The 24490-nt window shown below is 38.5% G+C and overlaps 1 protein-coding gene across 4 annotated transcripts in view; it reads left to right on the top strand.

Annotated features, from left to right (window-relative positions):
- Positions 1–24490, top strand: part of LOC117139408 (protein argonaute-3) — a 60851-nt gene that overhangs the window by 10821 nt on the left and 25540 nt on the right. For all 4 annotated transcript variants that reach the window (XM_033301684.1, XM_033301682.1, XM_033301685.1 and 1 more), the window contains 3 exons: positions 6793–6976; positions 19894–20059; positions 23490–23622. In XM_033301684.1, coding sequence (XP_033157575.1) covers positions 6793–6976; positions 19894–20059; positions 23490–23622 — 483 coding nt within the window. The remainder of the gene's footprint in view (positions 1–6792; positions 6977–19893; positions 20060–23489; positions 23623–24490) is intronic.

Below are 24490 nucleotides of genomic sequence, written 5' to 3' on the forward strand. Positions count from 1 at the left end.
TTCTTTCCAAAAACGAAGTGTTCTTTCTTTTCTTATTCCGTTCCATTCTTAGCTTATTACTTATGTATATTGGTGTGTCGGTTTCTGATCGCGCGAACGGGACACGAAGTAATGTCCGCAGGCACTTAATACGAAAGTAAGCTGGATGCATACATCGTGGTTAAAACCCTGCAGATTCGTCGACCGATGAAGCACCGAGCGATGACGAGCGCCTAATCACCGCACAATTTGTTTGAAAATCAGCGATAAAAAATGGCTATGAAGTTTGCACAAACTCCGCTGAAAGAGCGCCAAATCATCGCTTTTAAGGCGCATTTTAACCATTAAATCATCAGTGTATTCTTCGCTTTCTCACCGCTGTTTAATCAGTTAATCACAACACACTTTTGATGAGAGAAATTGTTTTTTATTTTGCTTATTATTTAAATTATGCATTTAAATTAGTAAATTACTAAATAAATTATGCATACATATAAATACAAAATTCGGGTCTAGGTCGTGTTGTTATTATTCGGATTTAGAGCACTTTCTTTTCAGTTGAGTTGGAATATGGGTCCAAATGTCCGATTAACATTAAAGTAAAATATATTAGTTACTCTAAATATATTACGAAAAATTTACCTTAAATGATCGCTTCTGCGATTAGAACGTGTTGTTGCTTGTATTACCTATTCCATTGCTTAAATTACCTGGATTAATGAATTAAATTCTAGAATTCTTGTTCTCTTGCAATTTATTTATGTTCTTACAAGCTTTTTCTAATTTTCCCCAAATTTATATCTTCACTCTTTTTATTTATCCCTTCTAACCTATCTTCTAAACTATATATAAAACTGCCTTTGGAACTTGGATGTTGGTTAATTGATGATAATGCATTATTCAGGACGTGAGCATTAACCTGTGGGGATCCGTTAGCTGATTTTTTGTGCTTTATTCTTGAAATCTCCCATGCCTTGCGATCCCAAATAATACATACAAAAAAGTCCTTCCAAGCTACTACTGCTTCCCTAGATTTTTTTTTCGACGCGTCGATAATCAATAATATATGTTTATTTTACCTGCTTTTATAAACAGGTAAAATGGTCTATGCTTACTACATCAAATGGAATGTTTTCCTTGGGAATGCTGTGAAGGAATCCCCCTCTTCTTTTCCAGACTCGGGACTAACTTTGGGAAAGCAGTAGTTCTTTGAAATCACTTCTTTCATAATGTCTAGTCAAATGTGTCCTAATTGATCATGATAATTCAACAAAACATGACTTTCCATTCCACTCTGTACATAAAATATGATAATTTCCTTATCCTCATTTCAATAAACTATTTTTAAAAGCTTTTTTCCCCTGCTTTCACAAATAATTAGATTTTCCTCAATTGAGTTACAATCGATCGTTAATATGTGTGTATTCCTATTAAGCGCATCCACGTGTAAGATGTAATTATAATCTTGCAGAAACAGCACCCACCTGCCTAATCTTGGACTCAATTATTTTTTATTTAATGCTAGGGTACAGTTTCTTCAGCATCGTAGAATTACCGTAGAAGAACTACACAAGCGCAAAGGCCCAGTCCAATGCACGAACTTTCAAGAATATGGCCATACAAGAGCATACTGCACATTGCGTCCAGTTTGTGTCATCTGTGGAGAGCTTCATGACTCTGCTCATTGCACGACAAATAAAAGCGATCCCAATACTAAAAAGTGCGGTACTAAATTGTGGCGGTAACCACACAGCAAACTATAGAGGCTGTCCAATATACAAAGACCTCAAAAGCCGGCTTCACCCCCGAGTAACGACTGTACGCCTCCATAACGCACAGAATACACTTAAACCCTCAGAAATAAACCCAGACGTATTTTTCTCAACCGCAAAGAGATCCTCATTTGGCCCGGGGATTACCTCACAAAATGTGACTTTCGCAAACGTCCTGAAAGCGGGACTAACTAGGCCTAGCACTACGACAACCACTCTACATACTGCCCAAATTGATCTGACACCGAATCCAACAACAAAGCAATATTGAAACCATGATGCATACTTTTGCAGCAGCATATGATTGAATTCATGTCCTTCATGCGGACTACCATGCAATATCTCATGCGCAAGGAAAATTTCCTTATGGAGATGCTAATATCACAACGTTTCAAATAATCAATGGTTGCCCTACGAATATCATTGTGTAACGCCAACGGCGTTTCACGGCAAAAACTTGAAATAACTCAATTTCTTCATGACAATCAAATTGACGTCATGATACTGTCGGAAACACATCTCACTGCTAAATACAACTTCCAAATAAGCGGTTTTTTGTTTTACGGAACAAATCATCCATACGGAAACAAACACCACCATTATAGCGAGTTTGCAACTAATTACATGCAGGCCACATCTATTAACGTACAACCAGGAAGCAGCAATCTTAGCCTCGCAGCGGTATACTGTCCCCCACGTTATAATGTATCCGAACAACAATTTCTGGACTTCTTTAACACTTAAGGGGACATCATTGCTGCATGTGACTACAACGCCAAACAGACCCACTGGGGGTCACGCCTCGTCACCCCTAAAGGAAAACAGTTATATAACGCCATCATAAATGTAAATAGAATGCTTGCCTACGTCTCTTCAGGCAGACCATCGTATTGGCCTACCGACCTGAACAAAATTCCTGATTTGATCGATTTTGCCTCGAAACCTCATTAGTGACGAATCCCTACCGGATCTATCATCTGACCACTTGCCAGTCCTCTTAATACTGAACGCCCTCCAATGCCCTGTGACTACAAAGCAGACTAGCAGATTAACATTATAAGAACAAACTGGATCAAGTACAGAAAATATATAAGCTCACATATCGCGCTGACGCCGATATTAACTCCGCAACAAATACTCTAGAGTGTCTTAGCTGCAGCTGCCAGCATCTCTACACCAAAAAAAGCAAAGCAAAGACTAATAAATGCTTCACGTAAACTCTCCAATGCACTCAGGCAAGAAGAGAAAAACATACATATAGAACAATTATCAACATACAGCAGTAAAAACTCACTAGGGAAAGCCCATCCCAGTTTAACTACCTCGGCAGAAACTATTTCACATTTAAGGACCATCGCTGGTGGATGGACCCAAAGCGATAAAGAGAGAGCTACCTCATTCGCAACGCACCTTCAACCGTTGTATTATCGACGCTAAGAGACGACCACCAAACACTACATGAGTTAATCGAATTTCGAGCCAACGAAATAGCAAAAATTATAAAGGATCAACTAAATCCGAAAAAGTCCTCAGGATGTGATCCAATAACACCAAAGATGATTATTGAGCTTCAATACTGTGCTATATGCATTATAGCATAGCATCCCTGCTCTTTAACGCTATCAAAAAACTCGGGTATTTTCCAGAGAGATGGAAAAAGTCGATCATAGTAATGATACCGAAGGCAGGAAAGGACCTTTCAGTTTCTTCATCATACAGGCCTATAAGCCTATTATCTTGTCTTTCGAAACTCTGCGAAAAATGTCTGATGACCCGGATCACCCCCTATCTGATGACACGTAACCTTATTCTAGCGCATTAGTTCGGTTTTCAAGAGAAACATGGAACCATTGAAAAATCAATCGAATAACTCCAGAAATACGAACTGCTTTCGAAAACCGCGAATATTGCCCAAGAATATTTCTGGATGTCTCCCAGGCATTTGACAAGGTCTGGCTGGATGGTTTATTGTTTAAAATCAAAGCAATGCTTCCCCAAAACACCCACAAACTCTCGAAGTCGTATCTCTATAACAGAGCCTTTGCTGGGAGATGTAACTCTGATATGTCCAATGACCACGGCATAAACGCTTGAGTTCCCCAAGGCAGCGTACTTGGACCTACGATATACGTCCTTTATACAGCAGATATACCCACAAGCAGAATGCTAACGACTTCTACATTTGCCGACGACACAGCGATTTTAAGTCGATCCAAATGTCCTCTTCAAGCAACAACTCAACTCTCTCGTCACTTAGTGGCTGTGGAGAAGTGGCTATCTGATTGGCGAATCAAAATAGACGAACAAAAATGTAAGCAAGTAACATTTACACTCAACCGGCAAGACTGCCCTTCGATCACTTTGAACATCACCGTACTCCCGAAAGCAAACGAAGTTACTTATCTTGGAGTTCATCTCGACCGAAGGCTCACCTGGCGTAGGCACATCGAAGCCAAAAGAACACATGTGAAACTTAAGGCTAGTAGTCTCCATTGGCTTATCAACTCACGGTCATCCCTCTGTCTTGACCACAGGGTCTTAAAACCAATTTGGAAATACGGCTTCCAATTATGGGGAAGTGCCAGCAGTAGCAACATTGATATCATGCAAAGGGCGCAGTTAAAGATACTGAGAACAATCACTGGGGCACCAAGGTATATCCGAAACGAAAATATCCAAAGAGACCTTAAAATCATATCTGTCAGAGAGGAACTAACTTAACAAAATCAAAATTACATGAGCAAATTAACTTCACTTCCTAACCATCTTGCGAGAAGTTTAACGCGGACTTGGTCCGTTCTTCAAGAATACAGTTCAAAAGACTGCACTGTGGTCCAGAATTCGATTTTTTTTGGCATAAAGTCTAAAAATTGAGATACGGACTTGAAACTTTGTACATTTTGTTGTTAAATCACAACTAGTTTGCGCCTAAAATTCAACGAAATTTCATTTTTTTTTTTTTTTTTTTTTTTTTTTTTTTTTTTGTAAAAAGTGTATATTGTTGTTTAAAAATATTCGCCCTCTTCTTCTTCTAGTTCTACATTATAAATTTCCGAATCTGAACTCGAATCAGAATGTGAATCCAATATTTTGTCTCATGGATCAGGTTTAAAATTAGACTGTATTTCCAAAAGACTTATTACTGCCTTCTGAAGTGGTTTTTCCTATTTTTCTCTCTCTTTCTTTTAAACTAATTGTTGATAATAGTGGGTCCGAGGAATCAATCGCTCTGTGGAAAATATCACTCATCCTATTGATCCGACTATTTTTCCTTGCATGTGATAGTCGGTTCCTTTTGTTAAGTTTATTCCGGGCTTCACATCACTTGCCTATATAAAATCAAATTTTTAAGAAAACGAGCAAAAATGGGCAAAAGATATTACTTTACCGTCAAAGACAATAGTTAAAGGTACAAACTGACGTTTTTAACTTTTGTCAGAAATTGTCAGAAAATTAGTTTTACTCCACGAAACACAGGGGACACGTTAGAATTTTCTGTTAAAATACACATAAATTGGACGTTACACAACACAAAAACAGTACAACTACACATATATTACCTACATACGTTAAAAACATCATACCTTGACATATTTTCCATATTTTACTATAATTTATGGATGCGTATTAACGATCGTACCACGTCCAAAAGTAATCAAATAATTTGGCGGGAATTGCATTCTCTCAATCAGCTGTTTAACACTTCACCTTTAAAAGCTCATAAAAGAATTTAGTGAAGCTTTCGGTCAATTTTGTTTTTTGTTTTTATTTATATGATCAATTTTCTATTAGAAAATAATTGCTAAAGGACGATATATTGACATAAAAATTTAGACTTTATGCCAATAAAAACGAATTCTGGACCATAGTGCAGTGCAGTGGAACACCAGATGATCCTTACTGCCACATGCGTACGCACATACCACGCAACTCCGGCGCCGTAGTGTGCTATGTGAAAAAATAATAACGAAATTCAACTTGACCTAGAGCGAACTTAGTTTTTCTTTTTAATGTGTTAATTAGGGTCTAATACTTGCTTGGATTGCCTTTGTTAGCCTTACACCTACGCGGTATTGAGTCCACCAGGTCCTGGGAACTTTTGGGGGCAACTTTTGCCCATCCTGCACAACTTGCCAAAGCTGAGACTTCGACGTCGGGGAGTTCTTTGACACATATCGTTTAACGTCCCTCCGCAGGTTTTCAATAGGGAGATTTTGCTGGCCACGGCATTACCTGTATTTTATTTTAGGTAAATTTTTTTAATGGCATCGGATACCATTTTGGCAGAACATTAAGGATTTTTTCAGCTTAAGAATTAACCTTTTTCTCCTGTGAGCAGTGCTGTCCCACTCTACCCACTAAAATATATATTTTTTTAATTTATTGCCTTTTAAATAAACTAAATTCACTTATCAGAAAATATTGATCATTTCGGGACTTTGCGTTGGACAAAACCAGACATTGCTATTCTAATGAACAGCCCAAAAGTTGTGAATTTGCTCAAGAGAGTAAAGAAAAAAAGGATAGCACAAAAAACTAACGAGTCTTTCTTTTTTTTCTATCTAAACATTCCATTTACATAAATAAGTGGAATAAAAAGTAGATCCCGAAAAGGGGCATGGAAAAATTCCGTTGTATTTTTTAGTTTCTGTTGCACTGCTATTTCATTGAACACAGCATTGTCGGTTGCGAAGTAGTGTCCGTAAGCACGATCTTAATACAAGAGTAAGCGGGATGCGTACAGTGTGTATCTAGCAATGTATATACAATCAATGTGCTAACGTATAAGATAGTGTGACTGTGTGTTGTATTAGTTAGTGTGGCTGCTTGTTACATTTTATAGTTCCTTGATCCTTGTGTCCATACGGACAGCCAGACATGATCAGACCGACTCAGCTAGTGATGACTATCTAGGATACGGTCGTAAGCTGATAATTCTGGGCATTAGACTATGGCTTTCCTATATTAAGTTCATACAATAGAATGCTTATGTATTTAAACATGAAACATTATTTTTTAAAACTCCTAAATTTATTTTCAGGTTATAAATGCTAAAACTTTACTAAATGATTTGAAAATTCGTTCCGTTGTTCAAAAAATTGTTCTACAAATGAACTGTAAACTCGGAGGCTCATTATGGACGGTTAAAATTCCATTTAAAAATGTGATGATTTGCGGAATAGACTCATATCATGACCCATCTAATCGGGGAAATTCTGTTGCAGGTAAGGATATTTAATCTTTCAATATCAATGTAAAATATCTTCATAGAATTATTTATTGATTGCTATGTAACACGCGAAAAACCGATCCGATAAAATTAAACTGTTGGCACGTCTTCTTGTACCCGGACAAAGCTTTTAGGCGGTTCGTTAAAAGGAACTTAAAAGCTAACAATGTCATTGCATTAATTTTCAACTTGCACACAAACACCCCTTTGCTGTTTAATTATCTCTATATCCCTAGCACCTCCATTAGCTGAGAGTATTTAATAGTCGTGGCTGGCAACTGTAGCGCTCCCTCATATTTTTCATCTGTATCTCACTCTTTCTGGTTAATTCAATGTCGTAGAATTACAAATTGTTCTTTACCAGCTTATGCGAATCGTTTTGGATAGTGGATTTAAGAAATGAGATCGCTATAGTCCAGCGCTCAGCTAAAACAGGTGTAATTTTTTTTAAGCATTAATACATCGATCGAGAATCCGTGGAATCCTTGGAATACACTTTATAGTATTATCGATTGTCGGATGCGGTTCTAATTGCTGATGTTTCATGGCATTTTTAAAATAGTTTCGAAAGGCATGAAAGTACCGTCATTGGTCTGCACGATAAAGGAACATCGTGATTCCTCACCGGGCTTTGGAAGTATTATGATGGTAGATTTCTTCCATCGTTGTGGAATCCAATAAAATTAAGTGATTCAAGCTGGATGATGTAGTGAATTGGACGAGATTATCGTCTGGTTGTAGTCGTCGCACTTCAAAACAAAACTTAGCTGCAATTCACTGGGCAATACCACATTTTCGACCGATAGATTTGAAACATATGAAACTCATTTTATAAAGTTTACCCATATGAGGTAGAACTAGAAGAACACGACAAAGTATCTAAAAGGAAAAGACAATTTCGACGCAGATGCCGTGTCCAGGATAACAATATCGGAACTCAAAAACCTACAAATTGAAGTCTTGAAAGTCATGTCACGACCAGGCAACAAAGTAAACAGAAAAATTCCTGTGTAGGATAAAGAATAAAGAATTATAAGATAATGGAGCAAAAAGTTCATAAGGAAAGACTAATGAAATGGACTGCAAAAAAAAAAAAATTAACAAAATAAAAAAACATTTTTTATTCATTTAAATAATATCAACCAAAACATTGTAACACTTTGTTTCAATTCGAATATAAACGCTGTTCTTCAGTTCAAGTGTTATATATATGCTCCTCGATTTTTCGTATGGTGTCCAGTTATACCCACATATATGATTATATAAGTATGTCCAAAAAACATATACACTGCGCGTTTCTTCTTATGTTCTGTATTTTGCCATTGCACGAAAATCGATCAATGTTATTGTTTTTGGTCACCTCTCTAGTTGAGGATAAAAATGAGGTCCTGAGAAGAACCGTTAATTGAAAGGTAGTAATTTGAAAGGTAGGACATACAAATATTTTATGCTGTTAAATTGAAAAGTTTGGTTCAATTTTGCGAAAATATGGGAAGAGGAACGCTGCTATCCTGCAGGAAAAATCAGAAATCATAGCTTGCTATGAATGCGGGCTGTCTTTTAATAAAATTATAGAAAAAACCGGCAGACATCGAAAAACTATAGCAAATTTTATTAAAAATAAGTAAACTTATGGAAAAAACTATAAAGGTGGCAATAACATCGTCTTTAACGGGGCAGATCGAAGGTCCATACGTCGAACACCTTACAATTCTTACGATTCCTCTGCCAAAACTCGAAAAAAAGTGGTGAAAACCCGAGAAAATCGTTGATTCGAATGGTGATTAAGAAAGCCAAACATTTAAAACACAAAAAACTGAAAAAAAAACAACATAAGTTCGAAAAAAAGCACGACAGAGTTTTGCTCGAGCTTATATGACCTGGTCTAAGGAGTGGCATTATGTCGTATTTTCAGATGAGAAGAAATTTAGAGGAACCAGACGGCTATAGTCATTACTATCATGATTTGCGTAAAGAGGAGCTCATTTTAGATCGCTTACACAGTCGGGTTGGAGGTGTCACAGTATGGGGCGCAGTATCCTATTATGGCCCCTGTGAATTGCAGTTTTTAACACAAAAATGAACGCGAAAGATTATAATTGTGTATTAAAACCTACTTTAAAAACGTTTTTGGAAATCTATAATGGCATTTTCAGCACGACAATGCCCCAATCCACACTGCACGTCCGTTAAAATCATGGATTCAAAGCGAAAATGTAAAAATTCTGGAATGGCCACCATACTCCCAGGACCTTAATACAATAAAAAACTCGAGGCATTCGCGACGCTGGACCTGGCTTTATTAAGCCAAGGAACCGGCACACGTTCAGGCTTGCCGGACTGGGCTCTGTGGTGGACCTCAACTCATGCGATGCTGGTGACAGCAACCCATGGGGAAGTGCCTACAAGGTGGTGGTCAATGACGCAAGTACGAGGACTCCCGTGCTCCTTGACCCAGCGATGCTCCGCAGTGTAGCGGAAAATCTGTTTCCTTTCATGGATCAGTTATGGCCCGCCGACCCAGCCACAGAGGACCATTTCGAAGCTGACGCCACGGTCAGAAGCGAGGCGATCCTGCAGTTGGCAAAGCTACTGAAGGTCGGCATTCCGATCAGTGCATTTCGGCTAGCTCTACCTCCACGTGCCTCACTGAAGGCGTCTTTCCAAGTTGCTAGAAGATACAAAAACCAGGGAAGCCACCCGAGGAGCCTTCATGGTTCCGGCCGATATGCCCCATCGATGGAACTGGCAAGCTCCTGGAGAAATTGGTGAGCGTTCGGCTAGAGAGGGCGTATCTTTAGCGCCTTCAGAACAGTGTCCAAAGAGGCAGCACTGGTGATCGCTGGAATAATCGCCCAGGAGAACAAAGTGGTCTTCAAGCAAACTCACTGTAGAGGCCTCTTCTCCAGTGCAAAGCGCAGCGCACCCTGGAGACGTGGTAGGTGGAGCAGGTGGAGCACCGGGCTAAAGGGTCGCTGGACGCAGCAGCTGATTCCCAACCTTGAGCCGTGGATAGAACGGAAGCATAGCGAAATAATGTTACATTGAACGCATCTGATAAGTGGGCACGGCTACTTTCGCAGCTACCTGAAGCGCTTTGGACACGAGGAGGCGGATGAATGCCCATGGTGGACGGTGGCGAAATCCCAGAGAAGTCCTTGAAAACAAAGGAGGATCAACTCATTTCCTTTAAATTTAATTTCTAATTTAAGATATTTAAGTATACTTAATTTCAAAATGAATCGTAAAAACGGAAATTACCGTAGCGGGAGCTACGATGAATCTATAAAAAACAAACTGCATCCCATATAAACTTTTCATTTATAGAATTGTTCAACTTTTGAGGGAAAAAAAAATTCCAATAATTCCAAAAAATGTTCTCTTTTTTCGGCTGTTTTATGCTCAGTCTTAATTATGTGAGTTTAATTTGCTGAATATCATTGTCACTGCTCTGCTCATATATGCTAACCGGGCTCCGCCTTTCACGATGTAAATTATTAAAGTCGCGGGATGCTGGATAAAATCCTTTCCGATGTATAGTCATGAACACGACTTCGCTGCCCTGACCTATCCAGAAACATGAATACTCATTATATACCCGTTACTCGTAGAGTAAAAGGGTATGCTAGATTTGTTGAAATGTATGTAACAGGCAGAAGGAAGAAAAATATGAATAAATCTATAACAATCGATAAAATATGAAGAAAACATTGAAGCTGTGTTCCGTCAAACCTACCTCTCTTTAATCCTGGGCGATGAGATCTCGCCTTTGGATCCTGGGTGGATTATAGATTAGACTGGCCGTTATAATATTTTTTCTATTTGTTTTCTAAACCGCCGGGCAGAATTCATTTCTACTAGGGCCCAAAACAACCTACAAAAAATTTGGGGACGATCGGATAATGTTTAATGGCCGCCAAATCGCCCCAAAGTTGGAAAATTTGATTTATATGGAAAAATGTCTCATACGTAAACTTTTTTTTTGTCAAACTTCTTTAAAAATGGTTTATGACTAAAACATTTTGTGTTTGATTAACACTGACACTTCGGAGCCAGTTTCTCGAGGAAGTAAGGATTGTATAACCGAACGACTGGCAGCTGCTCTTGATGATGCCAAAGTATCCGATAGAAAAGCTGTTCATATTTTGAAGGCAACTTCTGAAGCATCCGGAGTAGACCTAAAAAGTCTCATTTTAAATAGAAATTCAGTACGAAACGCAAGAAGAAAGTACCGAGAGCTTGCTCTTACAAGCACGATTTCAGTTTTCAATTTTGGCGAGGAAGTGAGTAAATCATTAAATCGAGTAATGTATAGTAAATATTCTTTTGTTTTAGGTCAGTAATGCACGTTCAATGGTCGTTCATTGGGATGGTAAACTAATGGATGATATTGTTGACACACAAAAAGTAGATCGCATTGCAGTTCTGGTTAGCTACAGTGGCATATCTAAATTTCTAAGTGCTACTATCATTGAACATTCTACTGGGGAAATTATTGCAAATGCTGTACCTGACGCGTTAACCAAGTTTAATCTAAATTAGGAGCGACTGTCTTTCTTAAAAAATTTTTAATTATAAAGCTTCTTCAATTTCCTTGCCGACATCACATATATGAGCTTATTTTGAAAAAAGTTTTTGAGTTGAAGTGCTCCTGAGGGAGGTACTATTGTTCAAGCGTTTCGCAGCAGCTTGGCCCAAGATAAATCAAAAGCTTTACAACTCTGGATTGGATGATCCTGTAATTCACATAATTATAACCCAGGAACAGGAGCTTTCTCTTAAACAGTTTTGTCATTTGCAACTGCAGCTAAAATCGTATAGCAGAGCAGATTATCAGGAACTTATTCATTTGTCACTCGCTTTTCTTGGAGAAAACTACACTTTTCGATCTTTCAGTTCAACGTTCAACGACTGCTTTATGGGTAAAGCAATTTACAGTCTTAAAATATTTATATTCCGCGGTCAATTTAAGTTGAATAAGCGAGAGATGAATGCACTTCGAGATATTTACATATTTATTATACTTTTGTACATAAAAGTATGGTATGAATGTGCAGTTTGTGAAATATGCCCTTATGACGGAGACATTGATATTGCGATGTCTGAAAAAATAATCTCCAAAATGAAAAGTCATTTGTGGTTTTTATCGCCGGAATTAGCTGCCATAGTATTTTTCGATCCTACAGTGACAGTGGCTGAAAAAAAATATGATTAACCAATTAAAAGCAGAGGAGCCGAAAATAAAGATATTGGAGCAAAGGCGTATTTTAGACGCTAACGACTTGCGATCCAGCTCTATAAGTGACTTCATCTGTTAAAAAAACAGTTACTTTTTCGAGACATTCGGGTTTCCTAAAACATGATCCACTAACCTAGACAGAAATTGACGATTATATCGATTCATTTAATTTTTGTGCTGGTTTGTTTATTGTCAATGATACTGCTGAGCGTGGCATAAAATTTATGAAGGACTACAATCGAATTTTGACAAAAAATGAGGAGGAAAAACAACTTATTTTTCAATTAGTTGAGAGATATCGCAAAACATATCATTGTAAAAAAGACCTATAAAACTGTGTTCAGAAAAATGTTTTTGTAAATATATAGAAATACATTAGCAATAATTAAAATTAACACACTTTATCGTTTTTATGTGCTTGTTATTCTGGCTATAATCAGTTATACTTAATATAACAAATTAACTTAACAAAATACAAAAGAATAAGTTGGTAAACTATTTTTAAGGAAGTGAAACGAGTCATTTTTCCATATAAACCAAATTTTCCAACTTTGGGGCGATTTGGCGGCCATTAAACATTATCCGATCTGCCCCAAATTTTGTGTATGTTGTTTTGGGCCCTAGTTGAAATGAATTCTGCCCGGCGGTTTTCAATTTATTTTTAAGGGCCAGTCTATTATACATACATATAATACGCGCTCCAACAGATTGTATATTCTACAATATATTTTTATATACATATAAAAAGGAGTAGCGGGTATAAAAAGTACACACTAAAAATTTTCACATATATAAATGAAGGAAGGTATGTCTGTTTTCACATGGCACACTCCGACCAAACCCACTGGAATAACAAGATTCGTAACGCCATACGATTTTTTTGCACACGATTTTTTGGGCTGGCTCCAGGCTCGACTTTTCGTTCAAGACCCAGAGAGACCCAGCACCCCTCTTCTACGCATACAGTGACAGCCAACAACAGTATCTATGCGCAGGTATGCTCATGCATTGTAAATTTGTAAATTTTGTGTAATTTCCTTTGTATTTTGTCGTTTTGATGCAATAGTAATTATTACATTTATTACATATAATTAATTAGTAAAATAAATATAAATATGTAAACGGTAGCCAATTCGAGCGACGATTTTAACAAACGAGTATTATAAAAGTTTAAAATTATAATAGTTACGGTGTGACTCGACATTGTACATTTTGTTGTTAAATCACCCATAGTTTGCACACAAAATTTAGAGTCTGTGCGACCACGCGCTCTCTTGCCTCCCATATTTACTACTGGTATGACTCAGGCGTCAACGAAATTTCATTGCTTTTTTTTTAATAAAAGTGTGTATATTGTTGTTTTAAAAATAATCGCCCTCTTCTTCTTCTAGTTTTTTATATTATAAATTTCCGAATCTGAACTCCAATCAGAATCAGAATGTGAATCCAAAATTTTGTCTGATGTATCAGAATTAAAATTAGACTGCATTTCCAAAAGACTTATACTGCCTTCGGAAGTGGTTTTATCTTATTTTTTCACTCGCTTTCTTTTAAACAAATTGTTGATAATAGTGGGTAAGAGGAATCAATCGCTCTGTGAAAAATATTTCTCATCGTATTGATTCGACTATATTTCCTGGTATGTAATAGTCGCTCCCTTTTGTAAATTTTATTTCGGGCTTCATTCGTATTTTCGCCTAGGCCTCCAAGTGGAACCAACGCCGAATTATTGATTTGAAGTCCGTGAACCAGTACTTTATGAATAGTTGGCGATATAGACAATTTGTAATAGCACTTGATCAGTATTTTCCATTACTTCTATACCCTCTGGTCGGCACTGTAATTTTGCTTCGATCACTTCATTATAGGTCGGATATATGTCCCTGTTATGGCTTTTATTTAAAAGCCTGGTGCTTATATATTGCTGTGCTGCCTTGGAGTTTTCAAAATCACTAACAAAAATTATTATCTTAGACGCTTAGAAGTTGTCTGTTACACTCGGGTAGTTTTCCTTTAATGTCTTCTTCGATTCCAGATTATTGTTGTTGATTGCGGAATAAACATAATCTAAAACATAACTTATTTGCCTATTGTTACGCCTCCAAATGTCCAGGAGGTCGCTATGTCTGAACTCGAACTTGCCTATATAAAATCAAATTTTTAAGAAAACGAGCAAAAATGCGCAAAATATATTACTTTACCATCAAAGACAATAGTTAAAGGTACAAACTGACGTTTTTAACTTTTGTCAGAAAATTAGTTTTACTCCACGAAACACAGGGGACACGTTAGAAATTTCTGTTAAAATACACATAAATTGGACACAACACAAAAACAGTACAACTACACACATATTAACTACACACGTTAAAAACCACATAACTTGGATTTTATTTTCCATATTATACTATAATTTATATATGCGTATTAACGATCGTACCACATGCAAAAGTAAGCAAATAATTTGGCGGGAATTGCGTTCTCTCAATTAGCTGTTTAACAGAATTAGTTTTTTTTTTGGCATAAAGTTTTTAAGACAATATATCGTCCCTTAGCAATTATTTTCTAAAAGAAAATATATCATATAAATAAAAAAAACTGACCGAAAGCTTCACTAAATCTTTTTATGAGCTTTTTAAGGTGCAGTGCTTAGTTCAGAAACCTTTGTACCAAAAGTAAAAGCTTTACAATTTGGGGTAAGTCAACTCCATGCTTGGATCCGTTTTTTGAATTTGTTTTAAACGTATCATACAGAGCTGAGATAAAATTTTTTATCTTTTTTTAAATCTTTATTAAGGAAAAATTAGAACAAGAAGAGGGCGATTATTCATTAAACAATATATACACATTTATTATATTTAAAAAGACAATCCAATTTCGTTGACTCCTGAGTCGTACAGGTAGTTAATATGGGAGGCAAGAGAGGACGTGGTCGCACAGATTTTGTGTGAAAATTTACAAAGTTTCAATAGTGTAGCTTCATTTTTAGTCTTTATGCCAAAAAAATTGAATTCTGGACCGACCACACTGCAGCGGTAGGATTGAATACCTCGGGTTCATCTGCGCTCCAAGGATTGGTAGGCACGAGGACGAGGAACCATTCCAGAAAAGAAGCAAAACGGTGCTTAGAACTACGTGGTAGACTAGGAGACTGACCTTGTGGGCAGGGCGCTTTATTGTGTCGAGACGTGGCGAGACGTACGGATCTCAACGACTCGAATGCGAACATCGGCTCCGGGCTCTGTAGAAACGATTCTGCGACGAAAACCGTCGCCAAACTAGCCGTTATGCCGATTTCGATTCCGATTTAATTGGAACCGTACCTCTTCCAATGGGGGGAGTATGTGATGTGCGCATATGTCCACAACTGTATCTGCAGCGCTCTTCGAGTCTTTCTTTTCGCCCTTTTTCCTTCTCTCGCAAAAGCTAAACTACTTTTTATTGTTTATACAGAGGTGGTCAAAAGTATTTACACAACGAGCTTTTTTTTCAATTAGTTGACAATTGAAAAAAAAGCTCGTTGTGTAAATACTTTTGACCACCTCTGTATTTTGAAGCAAAGCTTTCGAATAGCCATAAGAGTATATGCGGTAATATAATATTTTGCCCCACTATAAACGAATGCTCACTGCTTAACGATCTTCAGCGTGTTAAACCTGTCTATTCGCCAGGTCCCTGGCTGTGTGCTCAGATACTGTGCGAAAGTCTTGTGCAAGCCTCTACTGAAACTGTTTACCTTATCTCTGGAATCTTCACAGTTTCCTCATATATGGAAGGAGTCCTTTGTGATTCCTCCACAAAAAAAGGTAGCAAACTGGATGCAAGCAATTACAGAGGAATCTCTAAATTGTCGGCTATCCCAAAACTTTTTGAAAATTAGAGAATGCGGCTGCGGATGTTTATGTCTGGTCAGTAGTTTTGACCCTTTGGTGGGGATTACGAATTCGGCAGCGGACGTTAAAGTTTACATTAGGGCAAGCTGGATTTGTTATATTTACCAATATTGGGGTTCTTATGGAATATTTGAGATAGATACCACAAACCGTCCTTAGGTGGAATGCACGATTCAAAAAACAAAAACGTCCACGTGCTCTTCACTTCGATGAGCACGATGTGAGGACAGGTCGCACTCCCTTCCTTCAGGGTAGTCAATGAGGGCTCCTCCTTCCACCCTTTAGTCGCCTTTTACGACAAGCCGGAAACGCTTCTTCGCCCGCCACCACGCAGGACACCTGTTTGAGCTTAGCCACCCGCTCTGTTGGCCATCTCGTCTGATCGGACTCGCTTCATCATATTAATGATTATGCTGTGTCCCAGCAAGATTCGAAGAACGCAGCAAGGTGAGCTGTTGCTCGAAGTAGAGGGAAAAGCCCCAGAAAGCGTTCCCAAGTTTAAGGCCTCTGTGCGCACGGGTGCGCAAAGAATAGCACTGCAACGGACTGGACGAGGCTACGACAGCAGAGGAGAGCTCCGCGACAGCATGGTCGCCCAATTTCAGGGCCTACAGTTAAATCCAGAGGATGTCAGTGGCCTTTGCAGATTACAGGATGGCACACAGATAGCTTCAGTGCTGATGAACGCGAACGATGCGATAGCAGTCCTTAAACAGGGCACCTTAACCGTTGGATGGTCAAGGTGTCGCATTTCCCAAGACGTCCGGCTCACGATATGCTACAGGTGTCTGGGCTACGGACATTAAGCAACGACCGGCAAGGCGACTGACAGGGCAGACTGCTGTCTTAGATGCGGTGAGCGTGGGCACAAGGCAAAGGGGTGTGTTGCAGCACCAAAATGCCAGATCTGCAGCAGCGGGGTGGACAGAAACCACCCGTCGGGTAGCTTGGCGTGCCCGACCTACAGATTGAGCCTAAAAGAAGTCTAGAGCCACCATAATGCACCCCCATATTAACGAAATACAGCTCAATGTTAATCAGCAGCAGCAGCTCAGAGCCTCCTGGCTCAGGCTGCGGCAGAGCGCAATGTAGACATCACGCTTACGTCACTGGAAGGGGACAATCCCCACTGATCCTAGGCAAGTCAGGTAAAGCAGGCTGCATCACCAATGCTGGGAATTGCATATGCGAAGGTAAAACACGTGTAAGTTATTTAATCTAATGTTGGGTGGTCCAGAGGTCTTCTTGTCTTTGCAGAGGTACGCCTTGACACCTTTTTAGAAAGATTATGTTGGAGGGCTTGACTTCGCCCCTTTTGGTTAAATTACTAGCCTTGTGGCGTAGCAATGCGTTAGTAATTAAAAAAAGAGATATTTACCGCTATGCGCCGGAGTTGAGTTGTGTTTTATTAAGTAGCTTTATCAGAACTAAAGTACAGACAATATTCTTTTCTTAGCTTACCTTATGCGACATTACTTGGGGCGCAGCGCAGCACTCCAAATGGAAAGCGTTGGCTTCCCAACGCCGAACGTTCTCAGGGCAGAGCGCTGAACTCCATTATGGCGCGTCAGCAGTGTTTATGCATTGTTTTGCGTACTTAGTTGCTAAGGGAATGTGAACTTGATTGTTTGTTAACTATCCCCCCTTCGAGCATGATTCGCGCCGCGACCGTTCGCAGAACGTGTGGTGTGGTGCGTGGTCTCAGTGCATCCAGAGACCGCGAAGCTGTCATCTTCACATTCCGCCAGTGTGTCGTCGTCGAGGCGTAAGATGATGTGTTGATGGAAGACCGGGTAGACAGCGACCTTCTTGTACCTGAACTTAACCCTTGGTAGTATGGAGATAATGTTTGCGGACTGGAGGACTCGGATTTTAGATGCTTCTATTAAGCTTACTATGGGAGCATCTTGTTCGACAAGGGATTAAAAATCGGCATGATCGGGGGGTTTACTATATTCGACTTTCCCAGCGTGATGGTAAGAATCAAATTTTGAAATTCTGTAAAAAGCATTCAATTTCTTGCCAATAGTGCTTCGAATAGATGTGGGGTGTCAACCAAGGCGGTTTTTCGGGCATTAATTATTTTATTAATTGTGTCGGTTAATTAATTGATTTGTTTTTGAGTCTCTGAGTTGATGGTTATCTGCCTAGAGTTAGATTCCACTAGCTGAGCCTCCGTTATTTTGATCTTTAGGAAATCAGATGCATCAGGAGTACCCGCCACTACCTTCAACGCTGGCCGCCATGCCAGTAGGTATCACAGGGGGATTAACCACCTGGTGGTACGCGCCATATGTGACACACTACTGGAAGTGCAACTACACTCTCCACGCGAGAGCGGCTGGAAACAGGCTCTTAGTTAGGTCATGTCTCTGCTAAGAGTGTTGGCTAATCGTAGTTGGGCTGGAGCTGGTAACTCTCAAAAATTTCCACATCTCCGGGCCGGACCAAAGTGTCATTCGACCCGTGCCGAGAGTCTGCTAGGTTGGGGGTCCGGGAAACAACTAGCCCAGTCGCTAACGGAGAGTTCGGGCAAGTGGCAAGTACCGCAGGCCTTGACTGCGGGAAATGTCGCAAGACAGTTCGAGGACCGTCTCCTTGACGGGGAGTGTGCCAACGGCACAAGTCCGCCCAGGTGCGGGAGGGAAGAATCGGGCAGCCACACCGAGTCATTCGAATGTGGTCCAAGCCGGCCAAGCGGGACGGGATAAAAACCCATTACCGCAACTTGGTCAGCCTGTGGTCCGGGATGACCCTAACCGTAAGGGGCTGAGCGAGGCCAGTGGTATCTTCGTTATCTTCAGCAGGGCAAGTCACCTGCGGAAACTTTCTCTCTGGCCAAGACACCGCAGCCGCTAGAGCAAAGGCCCAACTCTGCTTCGAAGCGGGCAAACTCCACCTTGACGCTGCAATTAGCAGTCCCCAGCCTCAGCACGTGGAGTGGTGTCTCCATGGATGTTAAGATGGGGGACGACTTGCCATCGTCACACAACATCACCATCTTCTGCCCATCACCATCTCGGCCGTATACCACGTGGCAATATTTAGCGTATCGATATACGCTATACGCTATGCTACATAGCTATACGCTATGTATACTGTACTCTATATATATATATACTGTCAAAGCCTATATATTTTATAGGGCAGGACGAAAAGTAAACAGGCCAAAAGCTCAAATGTCAGCTAAGCGAACATCACAGGATTTCGCACCAGCAGACGTAGTTGTGGAAAAGGCTAATGCTGGGACTAGGATATGGGCAGATGTGAAAATATTCGTTTATTTGCCAAATCGAAAACATCTAAGCGCAGTGGAAATCATGACTCCCATGGCAACACTGTAACGAAGTATAAAAAAAACGTATTTGCTTCTTATAATTAAAACAAAGGAGAATTCTATGCTCGACCTCCCCGACTATCAGATACTCGTTACTCAGCTAATGGGAGTGCGAACGCGAAGTTTCATAATTTTTCTGGGATATTAATAGAAAAAATTTAAACGCTTTTGAAAAGTGTGGGCGTGACAGTTTTGTGCGTTTTGTAGGTGTAAGGGGAGTGATCAAAGTTTTTTTTTTGGTATACCGATAGAAATTTAGAATTGAAACGAAGAAAAATCCAAAAATTTTCTAGGCGTGGACAAAAGTTTTTGAGCCAATCGATAGATTTTAACAGGATTAATAAAAAATCTGCTGCACTACTTTCGGCCTATCTGTACCAGCCTTTTTATAAATGCCTACTTTTTATATATAATATTAATACATTGTTTTTATAATTTTGCAGCATTTGTGGCCTCCGTAAATTCATCATATTCACAGTGGTACAGTAAAGCTGTTGTACAAACAAAACGCGAAGAAATTGTTAATGGGCTCTCTGCATCTTTTGAAATTGCTTTAAATATATATCGTAAAAGGAATGGCAAACTCCCCACAAATGTTATAATATACAGGTAATGTACACATAATCTTAGTGTATTACAAAGTCGTTTAATATTTATATTCGTTACTCGTAGAGTATTAGGATATACTAGATTCGTTGAAAAGTATGTAACAGGCAGAATGAACGGTTTCCAACTATAAAAAGCATATATATTCTTGATCAGCATCTATAGCCGAGTCGATCTAGTCATGTCCGTCTTTTCGTGTTTTCGTATGAACGTGGAGCCCTCAGGAACTATAAAAGCTAGATAGAAAGTTAATATCAGCATACAGATCCATGCTGCTGTAAATTTCATCGACTAGCAAAAAAAACTTCTTATATTAAATTTAATTCATCTTAATTTAAAAATGACAAAGGAAAATAAATATATAAGCATAATCTTTTCTGGATTGTACCTTTAGATCCGTGAATTAAATCGGGAAAAAATTATCCATTATGTGAAGCAATTGCTTCCAATTCGGTGCCCTTTGTCTTTTCGGTATTGTTTTCTTTTGCTTCAGTTGTTATAAATTGATTTGATGTATCGTCATACGTTTTTAATGTGTCTATAAGCCTAGCACGTCCTCGGCCGACCGAGATATTTACATTTTGAAGAGTGGTTATAAGCTCAGTTTCAATATTATGGCCTGACAGTAAACGTTCTCCACTTGATCCAGAATTATCAAAATCCAAGCCACTGTCGATTTCATGATCTTCACTTGAAATTGATTTTTCCATATATTTATTAAATAAGCTCAACAAATTTCATCTGAACCGAACATATAGTACTTATATCAACTTTTATCTAGATTTATAGATGGGTTAATGTCGACTGACATATTGTAGTAACGAAGCGCACCAACAGAGTATGAATGACTGCGAGTATGATGTGAGTGAGTATGAGATGATATGACTGTATGACTGGGAGTATATATGGAATATATACGCTACGTCTACTACATGCTTAAACCCAACTTACGGGCGGACAGTAGGACACGACAGATTGATTCGGCTAGTGATCAAACATGTATGCACCTGTTACACACTTTTCAACGAATATAGTGCTCCCGAGCAAAGACACTAGAATAACAAGATGCGTAACGCCATACGATTTTTTGGCACGCGATTTTTTGGCCGTGGCCCTAGAGGTGGCTCCAGGTGTGGTCCCTCCACGTGAGCCGCTTGTCCAGGATCAACTATAGGTATGGCGCTTGGGGAGATTGAGGGATAAGCGTGTCCTGTAGTTCAACCCTAGTAGGAGTTTTGTGCCTCAGGGAGAAATTACACTGTTGGGATGGATATGTTCCACGTGTTCGTCCACGTATAAGGGTCAAAAATGTATTGAGTTTTCATAGACGCTTCGAATCGACATGGCGAGTTTGCGATTAAGGCTGTATCACCATCGTACGTTACCAGGAGGTTACTCGGTTCTTTGGGATATAACCATAAGTTCTCGCTCCAGTAGATAAGACTTTAGGAGGAGAAAAAGCTCAGCTGGAAAGAGGGTTTTTAGCTTAAAATGAAGACCGACATGTCATACACTATCAAAGGCATCTTTCTTTCACGGCAAGGAAGATAGCAGAGCTGTATTGACCATTTTTAAAGGCTTCAATGATATGCTGTACAACACGATGTGCTTGTTCTGGGGTTCCGTGATGTTTCCGAAAGCTAAACTGGTGATCTGAAATGGCATCCTGAACGCAATTTACTGCCATAATTCTATTCAAGAATATTCTTTCGAATATCTTTGAAAAAGTTGGTAGCAAGCTTATTGGTCTGTAAGACGCAAAAATGTTCTGCGGTTTGCCTGGCTTTGGTATTATCGATATCGAAGCGAACTTCAATTGTGTGGGGAAGTGGTGAATACTTAACATGCCGAACAATGCCACCCCAATTATTATATAATTGCGTGCGGTTCCTCATTTCCTCTTCATTTTTTTAAATATAAAGTATTTCCGTCAAATGTTTTGGTTCCACCGAGCTTATCTTTATGATCATTTAAATATTTTATTCTTAAATGAGCCTAGTCAATCAGAGGAAAAAAACGCACTTCGTAATTAAAAACTCCCGTCGTAAGCTTTATGTAATTACAATATAACAGATGAACCTGAAAAATCTTTTATAAATTCGTTACATAATATAATAATAAAATAAAAAAACTGATAAAACACGAGCCAAAGGTATATTTTACTGCTTCAGAGTTTATAAAATAAAAAAAGGTAGAATGCTATAGTCGAGTTCCTTCCCCCAACTATCAGATATCCGTTACTCGTTTAGGCCGTAAGAGTGGGCGTGGCAAATCGATAGAAATTTACACGACTAATAAAATTATAATAAAAATTAAATATCCAATATTTTCCAAAAATGTGGGCGTGGCAAAAACTGGCTTGAAACCCCTTAACTGCAATAGAAATAAAAAAGTCGAATTCAATAAATTATATAATGACTTACGAAACCACCCAGAAAGATTCTTTGACTATGCACGGATGTCTATTTCGACTTTTGATTACATTTTGAATAAAATTAGTAGTTTGACGAAGAATTGGCCAAATTTTGTTAAACACCCTATACTGCCTTGCCAAATTTATAATAACATTATTAATTATAATTATTATATAATATAATTATTATTAGCACAGGACGGATTAAAAAAAAACGTGTTTTAAAAAAAAACGGCAATTGAAGCACAGAATACAAAAAAACAATCGTACGCTCTGAGCGAGTTGAAGCGATAAAGCAGTTTGCAAACTGCTCTCTCGCTTCACCGCTTGAGCTCGCAACTCGCTTCGCTCTCATTTTGACATATTTCGAGCGATTGGACTTAAAAATGAATGCAGTGGTTTATCGCTCGTTCTCGCCCAATATTATCGCTCGCTTCGGTTTACTTCTCGCGCGTACTCTGCCTAATAAAAATGTGTAAAAATATCAACACAATTTTCAAAAATAGCATTTTTGTGCGGCTTTTTGGAGTTACAGTGGGCGTGGGGTCAACAACCTTGAGCTGCGTCTTTGTCTCTAGAATCCGTATGTTGAATCTCAACCTTCTAGCTTTTAAAGTTCCTGAGATACTGACGTTCATACGGACAGACGGACATGATTAAATCGACTTGGCTATTGACCTTGATCAATAATATATATACTTTATACAGTCGGAAACGATTTCTTCTGCCTGTTTCTTTTTAATAAATCGAGTATAAACTTTCACACCACGAGTAACGGATATAAAAAGGCATTTACTTTTTATTTCGGCCAAACAAAAGTGCCCGTTTTACAAATCGAAATCGTGAAATTTTTACTGATTCTATTATTCCCGTTCTAGCATTCCCGTTTTTGTGATCAGGTCATATTCTATCAGCTGATTTTTAGGAAAAAAAAAACTGAAAAATGTTAATCATGTTATATTTTATAAAACAATCTTAATTTTAAAAACTAAATTTATCTCATTTTTTTTAACATTTCAGAGATGGAATTGGAGATGGACAGCTGAATACTTGTCTGAATTATGAAATTCCACAATTTGAAATGGTGTGTGGAAATCACATTAAAATTTCATATATTGTAGTCCAAAAACGAATCAATACTCGCATCTTCTCGGTAAGTTAAAATGTATTTGATTCATTAACTTAATTTAAATTAAAATCATTTTTAAACTCCACGGTACGAACTAGAATAGTGGGTATTTGTTTTCCTAGAAACGCATCAATTGCATTGAGTATGAGGGTAAACTCGATTGGTTGAACATTAGATAGGAGGTAGAGCGAAGCGTTTGCGACCCAAGAATGTTTAAATCTCCTAGCTCAAGGTCGCAATCCGAATCGTCGATAACTTTGCATATTAAATTTTCGAAATAATTTATGGCTATTTAAAGACTTAGAAGATCTGGTTTTTAAAAACCATGATTTTTCGAAGCCTTTGCATTTTTGGACCGCAAACATATAATTTGCGGCTTCCTCCTTGCGTCTGTGTTGTATATTTTCATATATTTCTTTCGATTTTTTTTTCGGGATCTCTTTTACGAACTTTATGAGAAGTTGTGCAAGGACAAGCAAATATTTCCGTGTAAGTTCCACTCGCCGTCAAATATTTGTGTTTCTCGAAAGAAATAAAAGCGAGTTTTTCCTTTCCTTTTCTTTTCCTTTTTGGCTTGCGGTTTTTTTTTTTTTTTTTTTTTTTGTTTTTTGGTCTGGTAAAGTTTTGAGATCTTTTTGTCCAGGAAATGTCTATAAAAACTCTTGTACTATATACATCGCTTTGCTGAATATAATGTTTAAGTTGTATCAGAATTGAAATATAACAATAAACTGCAAAAAGGAATTTATGGTATAATTATCAGAGAACTGCAAAAAAAAATTGTACAAAAATTATACAAAAAGAAAAAAAACATTCCTGAGGGAATGCTATAGTCGAGTTCCCTGACTATAAGATATTGGGGAATAAAATGAGAAAAAAATTTAAAAATTGC

This window comes from Drosophila mauritiana, chromosome 3L, assembly GCF_004382145.1.
Source record: "Drosophila mauritiana strain mau12 chromosome 3L, ASM438214v1, whole genome shotgun sequence".
NCBI classification, from domain to species: Eukaryota; Metazoa; Arthropoda; class Insecta; order Diptera; family Drosophilidae; genus Drosophila; species Drosophila mauritiana.